The 18,834-nt window shown below is 38.8% G+C and overlaps 1 protein-coding gene across 3 annotated transcripts in view; it reads right to left on the bottom strand.

The window, feature by feature from the left end:
• Positions 1-18,575, bottom strand: part of CSMD3 (CUB and Sushi multiple domains 3) — a 512,136-nt gene extending 493,561 nt beyond the window's left edge. For all 3 annotated transcript variants that reach the window (XM_065752466.1, XM_065752468.1, XM_065752469.1), the window contains exon 1: positions 18,241-18,575. In XM_065752466.1, coding sequence (XP_065608538.1) covers positions 18,241-18,418 — 178 coding nt within the window. In that variant the 5' untranslated portion in view covers positions 18,419-18,575. The remainder of the gene's footprint in view (positions 1-18,240) is intronic.
• Positions 18,576-18,834: the final 259 nt, after the last annotated feature.

Here is an 18,834-nt window from a genome sequence, read left to right as displayed (position 1 = left end):
GATAGAAGAACCATTGAGCAGATGCATGAATCTATGACAATGTTGATATTGTTCCTCACCCATGGTTTTAATTTCTGTGTGCGTTTCAGTGTTTTATATAAGACTATTTAATACACTAGATGTATGGAAATTTTTTATTGCAGATACAAGACATGACATATTACTAAAATAAAAGCCAAAAGTAAGCCATACCTAAATGCAGAATGAAAAATAAGGCAGATGTGAAAGTGGGATAATTCTCAGTAAAAGTAACTTGTCCAGGTATTAAAGAACTCTTTCAATTTCAGACATATCGTCCAGTCTACTAAAAATATTGTTCCAATACTGAATAATCAGTAAGATGTAGAGTTAAATCCAGACACAGTTGATAGAAAATGAGTATTTCTTAAGAACTTCTCTAAAGAGAGATAATTTCTTTTTCCTAATGTAAAATCTAATTATTAGAAACTTAGTTGCATTTCTTCACAGAATATATTAACAGAACACATCAGAAAAAAATAAAAAAAAGCAAAAGTGTAAACTTGGGAATAAATTCTTCAATATGGTTTGATCTTAAACAGAAATTGGGCCACCCATCTTTTCAGAAAAGCTAGTTGACATTATTTGCTTTTTTTATATTTTGCCATTTATGTGGCTGAAAGATATATCTTACAGTAATAATCTACAAATGGCATATAAATTTATTTTCATGAATTAATTAATTCCACCTGATTAAAGGAATTAATTAGGATTATATCTGACACACTAACTTCAATATATTATTTTTTGTTTTTCTCTACCAAAGGACAGCAAGAATTCACCCAAATCCAATTATTATATTATTCGATTCTGTAAAGAATGGAAGACTTCAAATTACTAGTCAAACAATAATGTGTATACTGATTTTCTGACCATCTACTGGTAAATTAGAAATCAAAATAGTTCAAGTTTCACCAATCAACCCAATGAAGTTGTTTAACAGAGAAATTAATTTTTGGTCCCTGCTCATTGCCTGTCAAAAAGAAGTTATATTTTTGTTTGGAACTGTGCAAATTGTATTTTATATATCAATTTTGTATTCAAAGAAGGAACTAAGGAAATGAAAATTCAGTACGGAGAGGACTCCAAAATAGCAGTTAATGTAACTTTAGCAATGATAAATGATGATGATAACCAGGCCAAACAGTGCTAGAAGTTATAAAATCGTTATGATATTGCATTGAGCATGTTATTTTGTATACAAGCCACAAAACCAATAGTGTCCCATGAACCTAAACCGTTTGCAAAATACATGATGGAACAATTACAAGGAAAACTGTCAACACTGCTGTCCTTCCTTCATGAAGAGCCAAAGTCTGCTCTGGGGTGATGGAGGTTATTATTTGGGATTTAAATAAGATTGGAAGAAATTATACTGGAGCTTGTTCATTCTAGTTCAGAATAACTGTGTCAACAGACAAGGCGAAATCCTGATGATGCTGTATTAGTGCATCTTCTGAGGGAGAATGTTTCTGTGGAGTACCTTCTTACATCTTACTTTCATAGTGAGTGCTGCTACTTACTGCAGGTTATAGAGGGAAATGCACAAATACTGTGATTAATTATTAAATTATTCTATTCTTTTATTTTCACATCAAAGCAAGGAACAGAATGAGTCACGTATGCTTAATAAAATCTTTTACTCTACAATATCTGAAACATTTCTTTTTCTAACATTTATCACAAAACTGATACTGTCTGGCCTAACAGATCCAAATAACCAATTTTTTGTCCCTTTGATTTTCTTCTTATGAGAGAGAAATCCAAAGCTTTTGTACTGCTTTAAACTTCTCTAAATTCTCCTCTGTACTGAAGTTTTCTGTATTTAATTCTCATCTTTAACAAAAAGCCTTTATTTAATTCTTCAAACTCTAGCAACATCCACAAAACTTACCTTGTAGATTTCTCCAGACTCATATTAATCTCCTTGTGTCGAATGTATTGTATTGTTTATCTAAAACGTTTCCATCAACTCTAAATTAAATTGCAGCTATCTTGATAAGGCGGTAGTTTCCTTTTGTTTTTGTACAGCACTAAGGAACTCTTCCTACGTGACAAGCACCGCCAACGCAGCTGTGCAATTTATCATTCAGCACTAAGTAGTCAATGCACCTTCTAAAAGAGTCACCTTCCCTTAGTATTAGAAGCAGTGAACTTTAAGATTGAGCAGAACTATTGTTCAATAAATCACAGAAATGCTCCTTAGAATATTAGGAAAGGAAATATAAAAGGTTATTTAACATACTTTGCTTAGAGAATATACAGAGCAAACTGTAATTATCCAAATTGGAATTTAGACAAGAGATTAAGACTAATAACAATATTCTGTGAAAAATACTATTCAATCTTCCAGGAACAGAAAGGCCAAAAAACCCCACCTGAAAGATGGCAACTATAACAGCACACTGTCTCTGACATTCTGACACTATCTGCAAACACAGTTAAGTTCAAATTCTAGAAAGAAAAGTACTTCTAACTAAATCAGCTCTACTTACTGCAACTCCAAAAAAAAAAAAAAAAGTCTCCTATGAATGTACTCAGCAATATAATTCTACTTCAGGAGTACTATAAAAACTTTTCTAAATCAGCCCACAGAGTGCTCATGACTCTTCTGTGTAACGGAGAAGGTAACAGAATACAAGCAGTCCTTTTCTCCAGTGGTTTGGGTTTTTTACCTCATGAGGTTGATTGCTTGTAAGACAGATGTTGCAGAGTTGTGGAGAACTTATTGCAGCTCCTCTGACCCTTCTTTCATAAGATATCAGGATGAAGATGGGAGCTCAGAAATGTGGGTTAGGACCCGTGTTACATGTATTTCGTAGAAGAGAATTCAAGTCTACTAGCTTGACTACACCTAGTGCTATGGCCTGGGATATCTGTTCTCTTGTAAACACAGAGCTCTCAGAACAGGCACACTTTGGAATTTCTAGCTTACACTCATATGTGACATCTCCTTTTTATTATAAACCTAACTTTTTACACTGGACCTCATTGCTTGGATCTTCACAGTTCTGCCAAGTACTGTGTTGTGTCTTTTCCTGAATAAGTAAGTGTTCAGTGTCTTTTCCTGAATCTACAATTTTCCTATTAAATCTTATGAAAAGAAGTGTGAGAGCAATTTACCTTGCTTAGTCACTGAGGTTAGCTCATTTGGAGCCATCTCATCTGAACTGCAGCGACTGATTGTGAGGTACAGGGGGGTTTCGAGAAGTTTCTTTGCCAGGAGATCTCAGAGAAATTGGTGCCTGACAGCTCTCATGAGAGTGGCTGATGAGCTGTGGGCATTTCCAGAGAAGAACCACAGAAACACATCCACACCATTAGAAAATGCTTTTGAGAGGGAGGCAACATGTTGCTGCCCACCAGGTGCAGCAAGGAAAAGGCAGCGTGTGCGCAGCATGCACAGCATACTGCAGTGGCAGGTGTGGTAGCTTGTGAGGTAGGGCACAGAAGCACCATCCCTCCTCATTCAAGGGACCCATTTACCTATTGGCAGGCTCTGAGACCACAGATTTACTGTGGTCTCCACCAGGCAACAAGCTTTCCCCACAAAGACTGTGGCAATGCAGGTAGAGGCCCTACCCAAGAATGTGCCTGTTCAGGTCTCTGGCTGCAGGAAGTACCTGAGCCTGCTGCTGCCCAGGTTGGGTGGCAGGAGCTCGACCTGTGTGAGGTGTGAACAGGTAGATCTTCTCAGCATGGCGGCATTGCTCAAGGTGGAGGTGGAGAAGTAAGGGACCATCAAGAAGTGTGAGAGAGACTGACTGTTGGAGTAATACCCTGGCATGCCAGAGAGAAAGGTGCCAGAGAAATACCCCCTAGAAAGTGATGGACTCCCTGCTCCCTCACAGTCAGGCAGAGAGGTGGGGGGGAGGACCTGGGAGATGGGGATAGCTGGAAAACAGTACCAGCTCAGCATCGTGGGTGAACTGTCAACTCAACCCTGTCAACCTCACTTCCTCAGGTGCCTCTATGCAATGGATTTGAGGCACTGGTAATTGAAGAGGAGGCGAGCTAGGAGGTACAGGATGGTTTGTCTAAGACACTGCCAAGGGTGAGCAGGTGACTCTGCCTCCAGACTTCCTCTGCCAAGAAAGCCAGAAGGGTTATTGTTATAGGCAATTCCCTCCTCGTGGTAATGGAGGAGGGAATATGCATATCCCCATATACAGACTGGACCCAACTCACAATGAGATGTGCTGCCTCCCAGGGGCCCAGGTCAAGGACATAACCAGAAAACTTTGATCCAGTTCACCCCTCTGATTACTACCCATTACTGATAGTTCAGTCAGGTAGTGATGAAGTAGCTCAGAGAAGCCTGCAAACTTTCAAAAACACATCAAGGCTTTAGAGAGGTTGGTTGAGGGACTGGGAGTACAGCAGATACTTCTTTTATCCCTTCTGTGGCAGCAAGGGATATGGAGCAGGCAAGGAAAAGTCAGGTAATGATTAAGTGGCTGAGAGGCTGGTGCTGGCACAAAAATGTTGTTTTTTAACCATGGGGTGATTTACTCAACACCTGGTCTAATGGCTGCATATTGGTGTCACTTGCCTCTTAAGAGGGAAACAGATCCTAGCTCAAGTGCTAGTGGGGCTCATCAAGAGGGCTTTAAACTAGGTAGGAAGGGGGAAGGCATGCAATGAGGCTTGCTAGGCTAGAGCAAGTAGTCCACAGCATTATACTAGATCTGATAGGGGAAGAATGTTGAGTATGATGGGACAGAGAATAGCTTGGGGTTGCTGCCACACCAGGAGATCGCAGGGAAAAACCTCTGAACTGTCCTGTGAGATCACACAGGAACTCCTCAGAGGAGATAATGTCTTTGACAATACTCTGTAATAAATGTTATTAAAGAAAATTAATTACCACAGGTTTTTTTTTCCAAAAAGATCATTTTACATGATTAAATCTGGTCAAAGGGTAAGATTGAGAGAAATGTTTAGATACTTACTTGGACAAGGAAGATAAAAGTGGATTGCTCTAGAATCAATGATGAGATCAGTTTTTCTCCACATCTTCATCCTCAATGGAGCAAAGAGTAAGCAGTGAAATATGACGGATAGGGATGATATTAAGTTCTTTTCTGTATACAAGTGATTTACCACTATTGAGGAACACTAGAATGACCTCACAAAAGAGCTTTATACTCACAACAGAATAAGTCAGTTTTAGCGTAGATTAATACTAATGTAGGAAAAAGAAAAAGATAGCTGCACGATGCTGAACTTGGAACTTAAAATTGCAGTTCCTGAGCCATTATTGCTATTTCTCTGAAATCATCAACTTACTGTCAGCAATTGAGCCATTCCCTCCACACCCTCCACAGCATAATTTCTGTTATCAGAAAGTGTACTGATACTTTGACAAGATGTCCTCTATCTTCTACAGAAAACTCTGACACACCCATATCTTAAGCACTACCTGGCATACTAATCTCTACATCTCAAGAAGAACAGAGAGAAGACTCAGAGATAAGGAAGATTAAAGAAGATACAGAGATAGGCAAGTAGTTGATCTTGTAACCAAGATAGCTGCTTTATGAATAGTGATCAAAAGTCCAGGACTGATACTGGAGAACATGGAAGTTTGAAAAGAATATATGAGAGTTATATTCCTCTGTTTTATTGCAGGATACTTTGTTTGAGCATTGCCAGTCCTTGCTGGGAAAGCTTTGGAGAAAAAGATTTCAGAGGCCAAAAATCCTAGAGAACATTCTGTTTAGTTAAGGAGTTACTGTACTGTGTGTTGGTTGTTTTGCAGGGACAGCTGTGAGCCCTGGCCAGCACACAGAAATAGTGTGTGGAGATGGGTCAAGGCTAGTATATCTATATCACCCTTCTTAAGCTGTCTCTGCAAAGAAAATATTGTCTAGAATTTCAGGTAGTTAGAAGCTAGCCAAGTCTGGGAAAACTTTCACAGAGAGGAAACTGAAAGAAGAAGCACTTCCAAAGAATCTTAAAGCTTAAATCTTAAAAATCTTAAATCTTTAACAATGATAGAGTATCTAAATTAGAGAGTCTAGATAATTTGCTTTCTCTCATTTTTCCTTACTATTTTTCTACTTCCATTTCTGAATAAGTTTTGGAAATAATTCTTGCTCCTTTTCTTTTACTTTGCAGTGTAGGAAGTTTTAGCACATGATCAGAAAAATATTAGTTCATATACTTGTTTTTGATGTTTTGGTTTTATTCAGAATTATCAAGTCAATCACAAATTCATTCTATTCTAATTCCTCAATGCCACATTAAAAATGGTCAGCTTGGATCTGTTCACCCATGCCTTACCAAAAGCCTGAGCTTAAGTTAAATTTTTAAACCTAACTATCTGATTTTACAGTTTCACTGAAATTACAGCACATTTTTTTAAATAATTTCTTGTCACTTTTGCCTCCATAAGTGAATGTCTAAAAGTGAATACAGCATTGCTACAGTTCAGCATTTCCAATACAAAATTCATTTTTTTTTCCTTCTTTCAAGATTTTATATATTTAACTCCATTGTGAAAGATTAGTCAGATAAAGAAGCTTTCGGCAGAATCACAATACAGGTAATTACGGGTCTGTCAGCATTTTCATTATGAACACCATTTAGCATTAAGGGCTTAGCATTTTTCAATCATTTCAGAAAATGTCAAACTGAAAGCTGGCACATAGATTAGCAGCCTGGATGCAAATTTGTTTACACAAAATATTTAAATCTGCTCAGCTGTTTTTGATTTACAGATCAGCCAGAAACCTTAAACTGAGGGTTTCTCATGTTTCTGCCAACTACTAGAACAGGGATAGTTAAAAAAAAAAAAAAAAAGTAATTTGTTAATAAAATGTAGACTCATGGTCTTCTAAAGTTTCAAAATTATTTACATTAGATTTTAAAACAGAATTTAGAATATTTAGAATTTCTACTCATTTTCCAGTTATTTCTCCTGCCATCTTTATAAATGAATTATGAACTAAAATAGGATTCAGAAACCATTATAAAAACTGCTAAAAAGACTAATCTTAAAATCTAAGCCAGTTTGGTTTAGAACTCTCTTACCATCGTATGACAGTGAAGAGAAAAGAATTAAAGACTGTAAGAGTTTGAAGAGCATCAAAATTTTAACCTACTATCTCTAATGATACATTAGGGTACTGCCAAAAAAAGTATCTGATGGAGTTCAATTGTTACTGTTTTTCACTTTCATCAGTTTAGTCTCCTGTATGCTATCAAACATTATGTAGAGCTGCAACACACTAAATAGTCTTCTCTGTATTGAAAGGAAGTTTTTTATGTTGTAACAATCTATTCTGTTCTGCTATAAGTCACTGCCAAATAATTTTATTTCAGTGGGGACAAGTTCCTAATTAATCTACTGGTAAATATCCCAATAAGGTTATAATTGAATGAATAATCACTGTGGTTCTAAAACACAGAATTGTGAAGTAAAATCCTTTGACTACAGTGACTTAGAGCTACCAATTCATATTACATTAAAAAAAAAAAAGTGTTAAAAATATAAATTGAACTATGAATAAAAACAGGAAATATGAAAATAATATTAATTTAGAAGAAAATAAGAGTTTAACTGACAACAGTTCAATGCGAAGTTTCAATTCAATGATGAAGTTTCAATGATATTTAAGATACTGATAAGAGATGAGCAATTAGGAAAACTTAATAACACATCTCCCCAAAAACTGTGCAATGATCCAAGTGCTCCTGACAAAAACAGGAACAGAGCCTGAAGCAGTCTGTGAATTAAAAGCATGAAAAAGGAAAGTGTGCTACAAAAAAGATAGTCCAAATAAATTTTGTGCAAATTAAGCATGGAAAAAGCAGATAAAGAGAAAAAAAAAATCTAAATTTAATACATCCAAATAGGTTTGTTCAATCAGTGTTCACAAATAGGACGCTGTAGACCAGTTTTAATACTAAATAAATATTCTTACATTTTCTGAAGAACTTCTTCCTTCTTATATCTCAGATGACACACTAAAATACAGCTATACCTTCATGCTATTTTTATTTTTTGTGAAGTCTTTAACGATTACTCCATACACATTGTGCTGTGCACTAGATTTTTTTATTTAGTGCTTTGTTTTCCTTGTAGTTATCTCAAATTTACCTTTAATTCTAGCAGGCAATTCATGATTTCCTAATAATAACAGAAGTTCTACTAAGCAGATTTTCTCCTTATTGGATATCTGTGGGACTCTCTGACTCTTTGAATTAGCTATTTATGTTAACTCTGCTGTCAATGCATTTCAAGGAGGTGACCAGTACAGGAAGCCCCAAAGGGAGCAATTTGGAAGAGTAACTTTCTCAAGACAGATACAGTGCAAACTCTCCTGATTTCACTGAAGTGTTCAGAGTTAATCTTGGAATAAATATGTAATAAAATACCTACAATTCTGTCCCTGTACTTATTTATTAACCTAAGATATTCTGTAGGCTCTGAAATCTAGCATGACTAGAATGAACTGGTCATCCTAGAATACTGACATTAGTAAAGGATGTCAGAGTAATATCAGAAAATTTGAAAATTTTATCTTTATCACAAAAATAATTTCATTGCATACATTAGAGCTTGAAAAATTGATAAATACCTCTTGGATTTCCAGTATTTGTGATATATATATACATTTTAGCTATCTGATATTATAGCATTTCTCTGAATACAAGCAAGGATTTTGTTTTTAAGTTTTTATAAGGTTTTGACCATTTTATTAGTATGTTTGGAAGTTATTTAAGTTTTATTTTTCAAAGTGGTATTATTGTTCTAGATACCAAAAGATAATCATGTCCACAGGAACAATAAACTGAAGAAGGTGAAAACAAGAAGTTTAACTGAATTCACACTCCTCCAGTCTTGCCTTCTGGCAGACAAATTAAAATCCAAAGAATGTACTAAAAAAGTTGATAGACCTATCATATGATTGCAAAGCTGGAAGGATATTCAATTTCCTAACAGATTAACCTTCCATGGTTCTATTACTTTGGTCCACAAAAGGACTTTATATATCATATGTAAACTGAAGGGAACTTTCTATGTTCTACTATAAGTTTAATCTTTTTGGAACTTCTCCAGAAGTGCTTGTGGAGTGGGAAGAGGGTTCGGAGAGGGAGACCTCAAGTTCCAGGGGAAACATGAAAATTACAGGAGCTAACTGATAAGTTAGAGTGATATAGATATACAGATAGAACTTAGAAGCACATATTTAAAAAACTTACGTGGAAAAGAATGTGGAAGTCACTAGGGCTATTGAACTCATACCATATTAGACACTGATTATATTGCTTATCGCTATTTCAGAGTAATTACTTGGAGAAATCTAAGTTTGTGAGAACATTTACAAAAATCAGTGTGTATTATACAGTTGATTGCTGCAACTTTACACTGCTGACAATGAAAATGTCAATAAGATATATTTCACCTGTTTATCAGGGTAAACTTGTTACCCTTGCATGCCAGAATCTGACATTGCTAGCACATTATCTGTGAGGAAAAAAGAGAAAGAAAAGAAAGTAATGCCATTTCTAATATAGTGTCAATGCAATCTTTTCACATAAAGAGGCTGAAAATTAAACTTTCTTAAGAATGCTGAAGTACTTTAGTACAATATTTGGCCACTGAAGTATAATAACATTCACATTCTTACAAGAGATCTATAATTGCTATATGGAGAACATGGTTGAATTTATGATACGTAAAAGTTCATTAAATAGAATCTATAAAATTCTCTATAGAAATATTCTCCCAAATGTCAGAGGTATTTCATTTCCCAGGGAGGAGTTGCCAAGATTGAAATAAAGGTTAAAGAGGTGATAGCAAAGTCTCTGAAGTTAATAACTATATGAATTGTGTGAAGGAAATGATTACCCCACTTTGAAAGAGCTCACAGAAAGAAGCAGCTTTCAAAAAAGAGGATTCTGAGTAGAAGTGGTAGATACATTGAATAGTAATGTAGAAAAGAGGAAGTAACTATGTTCCTATTTGTTTTTAAATTGAAGATCATACCAAGAATCACAGGGTTGATCAGGGTTGATCACAAAGGAGACTCCACAACATATCTGGGCAACCTGTTCCAGTGTTCCTGCAGACACTTCATCACCTCATCAGTGTACTACTATTACAATGAACTGATGGGCTGATCCCTAGAAGTGCTGACATGATGATCATTGAAATTTAGAAAGAGAGCATTTTCCAGCAGTATGCAAATATATAATCTATTGCCCTTAAACAGAATTATAAAAAATTTACTTCTGCAATGTTTAGATTTATAACGTAATGTGTTTTCCAAATGCATTTTTGCTGAAAATCTCTAATGTATTGTGAAGTACTTCACCTTCATTATAATTTATATATCTGAGTCAAAATAAATTTACGTACAGAAAAAGGCAATTCAAAATTCAGTAAGAAAAAAAGCAGAGGCAAATCTACTCTCAAAGGTCATATTCTGGACTCTCCTGTTGCTTTCAATGGACTCAGCAACAGGCAATTTAGAAACCCCCTTTTATACTTTATTTTATGACTTCCAGTCACCTGTGGATCAAAGCTGCTATATCTAAGCAAAACTGCAAAGTTCATTACAGACTTTCAAAAAATTGTTTAAATTCAATCAAGCTTCAATTCTAAAATAAAATTGCACAGGAATCGAGGAAACTAACTATTGTGAAGTTTTCATTCTGGGTCAGATTAATACAGACTAAAGGTCTTGTAATTTGTATGCTCCATCTCAAAAGTATGATGAGATTAGAGTATCTGTAATCTGCATTTATGTAGTTCACTTTAGCTAGGACTCCAAACTGCACTTACAAATATCCACTAGCTGTGTTTGACATTGATTCAATAAGAGAACAATGATCACAGAGGGACTGTTTAATGCCACAGAATTAAAGTCATTTCCGAGATGTGATATGTCTGTCTCTTTACCTGACAAAAACAATATGAAAACAAAACAAACAAAAAAATGTACAAGATTATTTTTTTCTGTATATTAAAGGTGATTCAAAGATTTTGTTCTACTAAAAATAATCTTATTAAAAAAATGTTTTTTGGTAGAATGTTCCTAAAACAGGAACAGCATGTAACTTGGTTGGTTAATTATTGATGTCCTAGGATGAGTAACTAGTGATACTAAAAATTCCTAAAAATGTTTTCATCAATATTTTCTCCTAACTTTTGCTGAATATCACTACTTGTGCCCTCATTTTGTTAATGCGGACAAGTATAATTACCCTCTGAGACTAAGAATCCTCAAAAAAGTAAGTGATGGATTTTGTAGGAAGAACATGCAGTTCAAGTTCTTACCTGCACTTTTGTAAGCTAACAATGCAATCTGTTGTACATATTCATAACAAGAATATATAATTTCCATATATGCATATGAGATAAGTATGTGAACATGCATACACAATTAAATAGAATTAAATCAAACTGGCTATAATACACAGAGGAATAAAATTATTAACAGATGAAGATACAGGAAAACATAAAATAGTATTCAAGGTCAGCAGTGGTGATCCATCATCTGTGTGATCTAAGCAACTACTCAATCAGTTCTACCTCAAGTTTCCAGATTGCTTTAGTCCTATAGCAAAAATAATCTGTGTTATTTACAGGGATCAAGAGTCGAGAACTCATCAGCCCATGAATTCTTTCTGTGGTTAAATAATCTTACGGTTAAGTATCTTATTTTTCTGATGCAGTGAGAATATGACACATTATGCTATGAAGAATTGTGTAGAACCAAAGAGAAAAAATGGGATATCTGTCTTTGTATGTACATGCTGGTTGTCTTCCATCTTTCTCTTTGACAATACAATTATATGAGGGCACCAGTTCCTCTGGAATTCCTTGTATGCCACTTCTCAAGCCTATGAGGCATTTTCTCTATGAGTAACAGTGTTCCTAAACCTATAATCATAACCATTCTAACATTTCAGACCCTGGGAAGGAGATGATGAATTTCCACCATTTCCTTGTTTGACATTTACAACATTATTCAGCACTTCTAATGCCAGCATTATGAAACTATCGTAAATCTGAAATGATCTGTAAAAACTAGGCAGGGGCTCTGAATACAAATATGCCCAACTTCCCCACAAATAAACAGTGGAAATTAAACACCTACAAAAAACCTGTGTGTGTGCAAGTTTATGTTAAAATCTTCTTCACTAATTGAAATCTTCATCCATCCCACCCCCCCCCCCCCCAGAAAAAAGCTGTATGATAGGAAGTAGATATTCAACATATCCTAATACTACTAGGCGCTTTTTTTATAAGAAAGAGATGACATCTTGTACAATTCATCTTTCTGTTTAAATCCAGGATTATTGCTAAATATTGTCCCTTAAATCTTTGATAGATGCAGCTTTGAACAAAAATTGTACAATTTCACTGAGAAGAAGTATGTTGGAGTATTCTAGTAAAGTATTTTCTCCCAAGGACTTTATCACTTCAACCTTAACCATTATGCCCAGAAATACAAGCTGTATGTTACTCATCATTAAGAACTAGAGAAGTGACACTTCACAGCCTTGTGAGGTTAGATTGAAAATTTTCTGTTAGTGGAGAGGAGAAAATCGAATGTTTGCAGCTAAAAATTCCAGTTCATACAATTCTATCATTTTACGCATAATTGTAAGTTGCTTTAGAGGTATTTTCTTTTGATTCATACTGCCTCGCTGTCGCAGTATTACCACATCAGGCTCTCTTGGCCTTGCTTCAGAAGTGCTAACTAGTTCCCAAGGCTCTTTACTGTGGCCAGCTGGAGTTGGAAACGCTCAATACCTCTGTAAATCAGATAGATTGTCTAACACACCTGTTTAAAATAGATAGATAGATAGATAGATAGATAGATAGATAGATAGATAGATAGATAGATAGATAGATGAAAGGGATTCAAGGCTATGTTATTCCTCATAACCACTGAAAGGTGTTGTAATCACATAAACTGAGTTTAAGTGTTTAAATATATATATATGTTTAAATAATATATTTCACATATAACTGAAATATGTTATTTCAAAATTACTAGATCAATGTACATTTCTATATTCACTAGTTAAAAGTCTCAAATTTGGGGGGTTAACCTATGTATACCATAAAAACTCTGAGTATAATATAAAATAAATGCAAATTTCTGTACTATTCAGTGTTTTTAGCTTGACACACAGTTTATAGAACAGATAATGCATGTGAATGCAGTAGTATGGAACTGTTAGAGAACTTTCAAAGACCAAATGTACAAATAGCTTATTAAAAATAAAAATTAAAAAAAATAACAAATGGAAAATGGAAGAGGAAGAAAGATAGTCCAATGAGTGGAGTATTGATGAGGTTACATATCTTTAGAAACGATGTTCCAAAGCTTGTGAGGAAGTGTGGCTGCTGAAACCTGAGATGTTATACCAGTCATTTCATACTTGCTGTGTTTCTCATCTTTCCCTAAACTGCTGCTAATTTCACTGCTGGAGGTGAAGGACACTAAGATAGATGAGCAATTCAAGAAAACAAGCAAGCAAAACCAGGTAGACCATCAGCTCCTGCTATGCTTTGGAAAAGGAAAGATTAGAAAGCACATCCAAGGAGCTTCTTAAATCTTGTGAGCTGGTGCTTCCACCTCGGGATGCTGACGATTGTGTTGAAGCAAAACATGTCTCTCTTCAGCCTGCTTTTTTGCTTGGAGCTCCCATCGTGCTCTTTGCTCTCAGAAAGTGAGGGGCTGCTTTGTGTGTGTGTGTGTGTCAAAACCAAAAAGGAACAAAACTCAAAACCCTAATGCCGTCTCAGAGATGCAGACAAAAGACTGCACTAAAGAAGGGATGCCAAGGGGCATGTACTGTCAGAGCATTGGGAAGGACTCCCCGGAGGAGCGGTCTCTCCGGGAGGCTCTGCCGGTGCCGCTATCGCTGTCTGTGCCGGCGGTGGTGCTGGTGCGGGTGGAGCTGCCGCTGCTCACTGCCTTGAGACTGCCGCTGCTGTACATGAAAAAGTGACGACTGCAGGCAACGTTCCTCCGGTGCCCTTTGCAGGTCCCTGATAGCAGCAGGCGGGGGATGGAGAAGCGCTCCCTACTGCTGCTGCGAGGGGCTGCTGCCCTTCCTTCCCACTCTGGAGAAGAGGAGCAGGAGCCGTGGCTGAGCGCAGGTCTTAGTTTAACCCCGAGCTAAACGGGAAGGTGGTGGCTGGGTGTGGGTTAATTTTGTCTGCAACCCTGCAGATACTATGCGGCCCTGTGAGGTGTGTGGGAGCCTGTGGGAATGGGGCTCCACAGAAGGGCTGAGGAGCTGAAAAAAAGGAAATCATTGTCCCTTCTGTCAATGTTTCCCAGCTCCCCTGCGTGCTTGTAGGCACACATACACGCAGATGCAGCAGTGACCACTTGGAAATGTAGCAACATCAACCTACTGTTATTCACCAAACCATTTCCACTTTGGGGACACAGTGGGGAAGGCCATCCTTCGGGACCCCCACAAGTTAAGCAACTGCAAGAGAACCACTGGGGAGGGGTTTCTGGATTCTGAAATGGTTTGTGACAGGGTGGGGTTGGGATGGGAATGTGGGAGAAGAGGGACTGCAGAAATGATGGAAAGGAGCAAGGTATGCTCTTTCCTTGCTAAATATTCCCTCATGCCAAACACACATCAATTGGAGATCCTGTCCATTTTCTCATCACTTCATCTATGAGCCATTTAAGATTTTACTGCTGCATCTCCCTTTTATTTTGAAAGGTGCTTGTCACAACTGCAGTGGGGGAACAAACGAACCTCAGAAGATAAAAAGCTTCATTTTAGCCAAAGAAGGAGCATAGCTTTCTGCTGTCTTGGAGTAACAGTTGCACAGAAAAGATGGAAGAGTCTGGTGGTCATTTTGTTTGGTGTGCTCTGGTCTTTTTCCACAAACAAGTCACAAGCATTTTTAAAATTTATTTTAGTGGAAGGAGTTGCAAAATTGAAACCACATCAAGATCAGTGGTTTCTCCCCAAATCCAAAGTGGCAAAGCTCACTAAAGCTGCCTGCTTCTTTTGTGCCTATAAATGATCTGCCCTGGACGATGAAGGTTTTTGCTTGCTGCTTCTCCAAGTTTGATTCATATCATCCATGGGAAGGTAGAGAAAGGGGAAAGAGCTCTCCTGGGTGTCTGCACATGCACTGGAAAGTGTGCAGCATCCACCCTCCCCTGCATGTGTCCAGGAATTAACCTGTTTGGCATTTCCTTGTTTTGTTTGTTTGTTTGTTTAGTTGATTGGTTGGTTCACTGTTTTTATGTCTTCTCTCACTTTTCAAAGGGGTCATTTCCATATATGTCCAAGTAAGATTGATCCAAGGCATGGTGGGACATTGTGCCAACCATTAGAAATTTATATTAAAGAGATACAATTCCTTATTATCACCCCTTCATCAGCAGTGAACAATTTACTTTCTCATTATTTCTTCTCCTTTTTCTAACCCCTTCCAAGTACTGCTGTAAGATTCCAGCAAGGTATGAATTTGCATATAAAGATGAAGAAATTCTGTGTCTCTAAGAACATACACAAAGAATACATGAACATGGTTCCATAAGCCCACAGGGAAGACAGGGCAGTGGTACATGCATGGGTCAAGACTGCAGAAATGGCGTCAGAAAGATGATAGAATTAGGAGGGGCCTGAGAGTTAGATACCAAATAAAATTATGGAAGAAGTCTGGAAGACAGAAATCTCAGCAGCAGTTTGGATATTACAATATGATGGACTATGTGATTAAGCGACCAAGGGTATGGTCAAGAGCTTGCATGGGTGGGGTGTTGTGAAAGCTCCTTAAAATGACAATGGTAGAGCAAATGTAGAACCTGGGGACATCACTCTCAACATCTGGATTGTTTTAAATGGGCATGTGTTCATTCACTGTTCGCTTCTGCCAAGGTTTATGGGAGCAGGAGATCATGCTGACACAATGGGAATATAAATCAAGGTAAAATGTATTCATCCACCAGAGCAGGGAGAGAACTAAATATAAATGCCCAGAATAGATGCAGTGCTGCAGTGAACCTAAGCCAGCTCTACGGAGTCTGGCTGCCTGAAGGAGCCCTAGTTTAGGGTGTGAAACCCGACCTACCAAGTTCCCAGTTGGGAGGACTCCCAGTCCAAGGCAAGCCTATGAAAACTGCAAGGCTCAGCATCAGGAAAACTCAGGTCTCGGGAAGGAAACGGCTTCACAGCCTTGGGACTATGTAAGAACAGTAAGGGAAAAGGCCATTTTTGCAAAGCCCTCTTTTTCTCTTTTTTGGGGGTCTGCTTTAGTTGCTTAGTTCAATTGCTTAGTTTTTGCCCGCAGCATCCATTGCTTTTCTTTCTTCCTCTCCTCCCCTCCTCCAAGGGCAGGAGAAGAGGCCTCTCAACAGGTGCTGTGGAAACTTGCGCCGCTCCCTCGGCCAAAGCAGCAAGGAGAACCGCCCGAGCCCTGAATTTTGTAGGATGCTGCCGCCCTGCGTCTCGTGCTCGCAAAGCAGCTGCTTCGGCAGCATCCCCGGAGCCACCCAGCTCCTCCGCACCGCGCCCCGCAGGCGCCGAGCCTGTGGCTTCCGAGCGAGAAAGCTTTAATGGAGGGAAGCGGCGAGGGTAGGGCAGGGAAAAGAAATGACCCCCAAAACCTTGGAGTGGGTTTGTTCGCAGACCTCAGCAGTGGCCGCGTCCCGCTCCAATAGACGCAAGCGGGGAAAATGCTGCCTGTAATTAGAATGTGTCACCTCCGCCTCGGATCCCGTGTCAGGATAATGTAAAAACCCTCACTCCTGCCTCTACGCAACACGAATGATCTTTTCCACGAGATGCAAATGGGGGGACAGGCAGCTGCGAAGCTCTACAATAAACTGTTTCATCCAAGGCAGAACGAGCCGGCGAAGGCACGCCTTTGAATGCAGCCTCCCCCCCGTCCCCCCTCGCCCACCCTCCCCCCTCCGGCACATCTCCTTTCCACCCGTGCAGGCAAGCTCCGTAGGCGAAAAGCAAGTGTAAAAACTCGGAAGGGATCGGCAATGTCTGTAAAATATTCTGGGAGAATGCGAGTGTGGCGGGGAGGAGGGATGGGGATGAGGAGAGGGATAAAAAGGGTGATTAATCAGCTATTAATCACTGGCCACAAACAAGGGGAGATTATTTCGGGTAGGCACAGACGACTGTGGGGAGTTGCAGAATAAATCCCTTCACTGAAGGCACGCGTGTTGCTATCAGCACTTCACCGCTTAGGGATGCCCATGTAATATTGGCGGTGCACATTATTTAAGATACATATTTCTTTCCTCTGTATCATTTCCCTTAACCGTCGAGAAGCACAGGCTTATTGGAGATATTTATGCCGCTAACTAGCGGCTTCCTTTCTGCCCTCCTTTCATGAGCACAGAAGGCAGCAAAATACCCTCCTGCCTCGACAAAGGGACAAAAGAGAAAAAAAAACCCCACAACAAAAATACCCAACCAACCAAGCAACCAAAACAAAACAAAACACACACACACACACAAAATAAAAATAAAAAATAAAAATAAAAAACCCCAAAGCCCTACGCAAGACAAGGAAAGAGACCAAAGGACGGGCGAGAAAAGGTGTCGTTCTTTGCACCCAGTGACAGACCGTGCCTTAAAGGCTGAATTGCTAACGTACCTTTCCGACAGACAGGGAGCCCTGCATGCATACAAACAGCGTGAAGCGCATTTCGGGCTGTGAGACTGCTACGCACACGCTGAGTCCTCCGTAACTTTCCCCACGCAACGGGTTAAACTAATAAGTGCATCAATACAGGCATTCCCGCAAAGAGCTCGGTTGCTCGACCGAAAACCAGAAACGTAGGTAATCCCTCCACAACAGCACCACCGTCACCTTAAAAAAGTCACCCGGTGGGATTTCTTTGAATATACACTAGTTCCAAGCTGTATGAACCAACTCACGTCTCCGTTTGAGCATACTGCAAGAATATTTATTGAGCCCGAGCTCAGTCACTGCATTGAACGCCAAGCCTGGCAAGCAAATACATTTCCTATCTCCGAAAAGAGATCTGAATCAACTCATTCTTTCCTCCTTGCTTTCATTTATATCTTTCCATTGCAAAGTGGCCAAGGTAAATATATAAAATAAGAGAGAAACATATTTTTAAATATACCTTTGCATACAAAAAAAAAAAAAAAAAAAAAAAGCGAGAGCTTGCAACGCTCTGACCAAAAGCAAAGGACCCCTAAAAATATACCCCTTGAATGCTCCCCTACCTTTCACACACGAAACCATCAATAAAAAGACGAGGTTCCAAAATGTAAATCCACTTTTAATCTCCATTTTCTTCACCAGGATGAAGTCCAGCCGGCCACATTTAGTACATCCCCTTTCCCAAAAGTCTGCTAATTTCGATTCCTTTGCACGAATTTCCCCTCTGCAGATCCCTTTCATATTATTCTGGAGAGCTTCTAATTCCTATTCCTTGGCCAGGAGCAGCGGAGTTGTTGCTGTTGATGGTGCGCGGTCACAGCTCGGAGTGAATGGTGTTTCTGGGATACCACAGCAACCTTGACGAGGACTCAACCATCTCTCCAACGGGGGCACAAAGTCTCAGCTACTCTCGATCGTGTCTTTTCTTTCCCCCCACCCCCCGCTACCCCAACTCCCTGCGCAGTCCAAACCCACCACAGCCCTGCTCCTTACAGCATCCACCAGGAGCCACGGGAGAGCATCTTAAAGCTCAGACGCTCTCTAGAATAGAACTCCAAACAATATTTGCAATTGAGATTCTCTCCCCGCCCCCCTGCTCCCCCAAGAGGATCAATTCTGCCTAGGAAAACGCCTCGAGAAATAGCGGTGGAGAGGTT

This window comes from Cyrtonyx montezumae, unplaced genomic scaffold (genome assembly GCF_038088225.1).
Source record: "Cyrtonyx montezumae isolate F1298 unplaced genomic scaffold, pur_monq_1.0 scaffold_8, whole genome shotgun sequence".
Classification (NCBI taxonomy): domain Eukaryota; kingdom Metazoa; phylum Chordata; class Aves; order Galliformes; family Odontophoridae; genus Cyrtonyx; species Cyrtonyx montezumae.
This window is presented reverse-complemented; position numbering and strand designations above follow the sequence as displayed.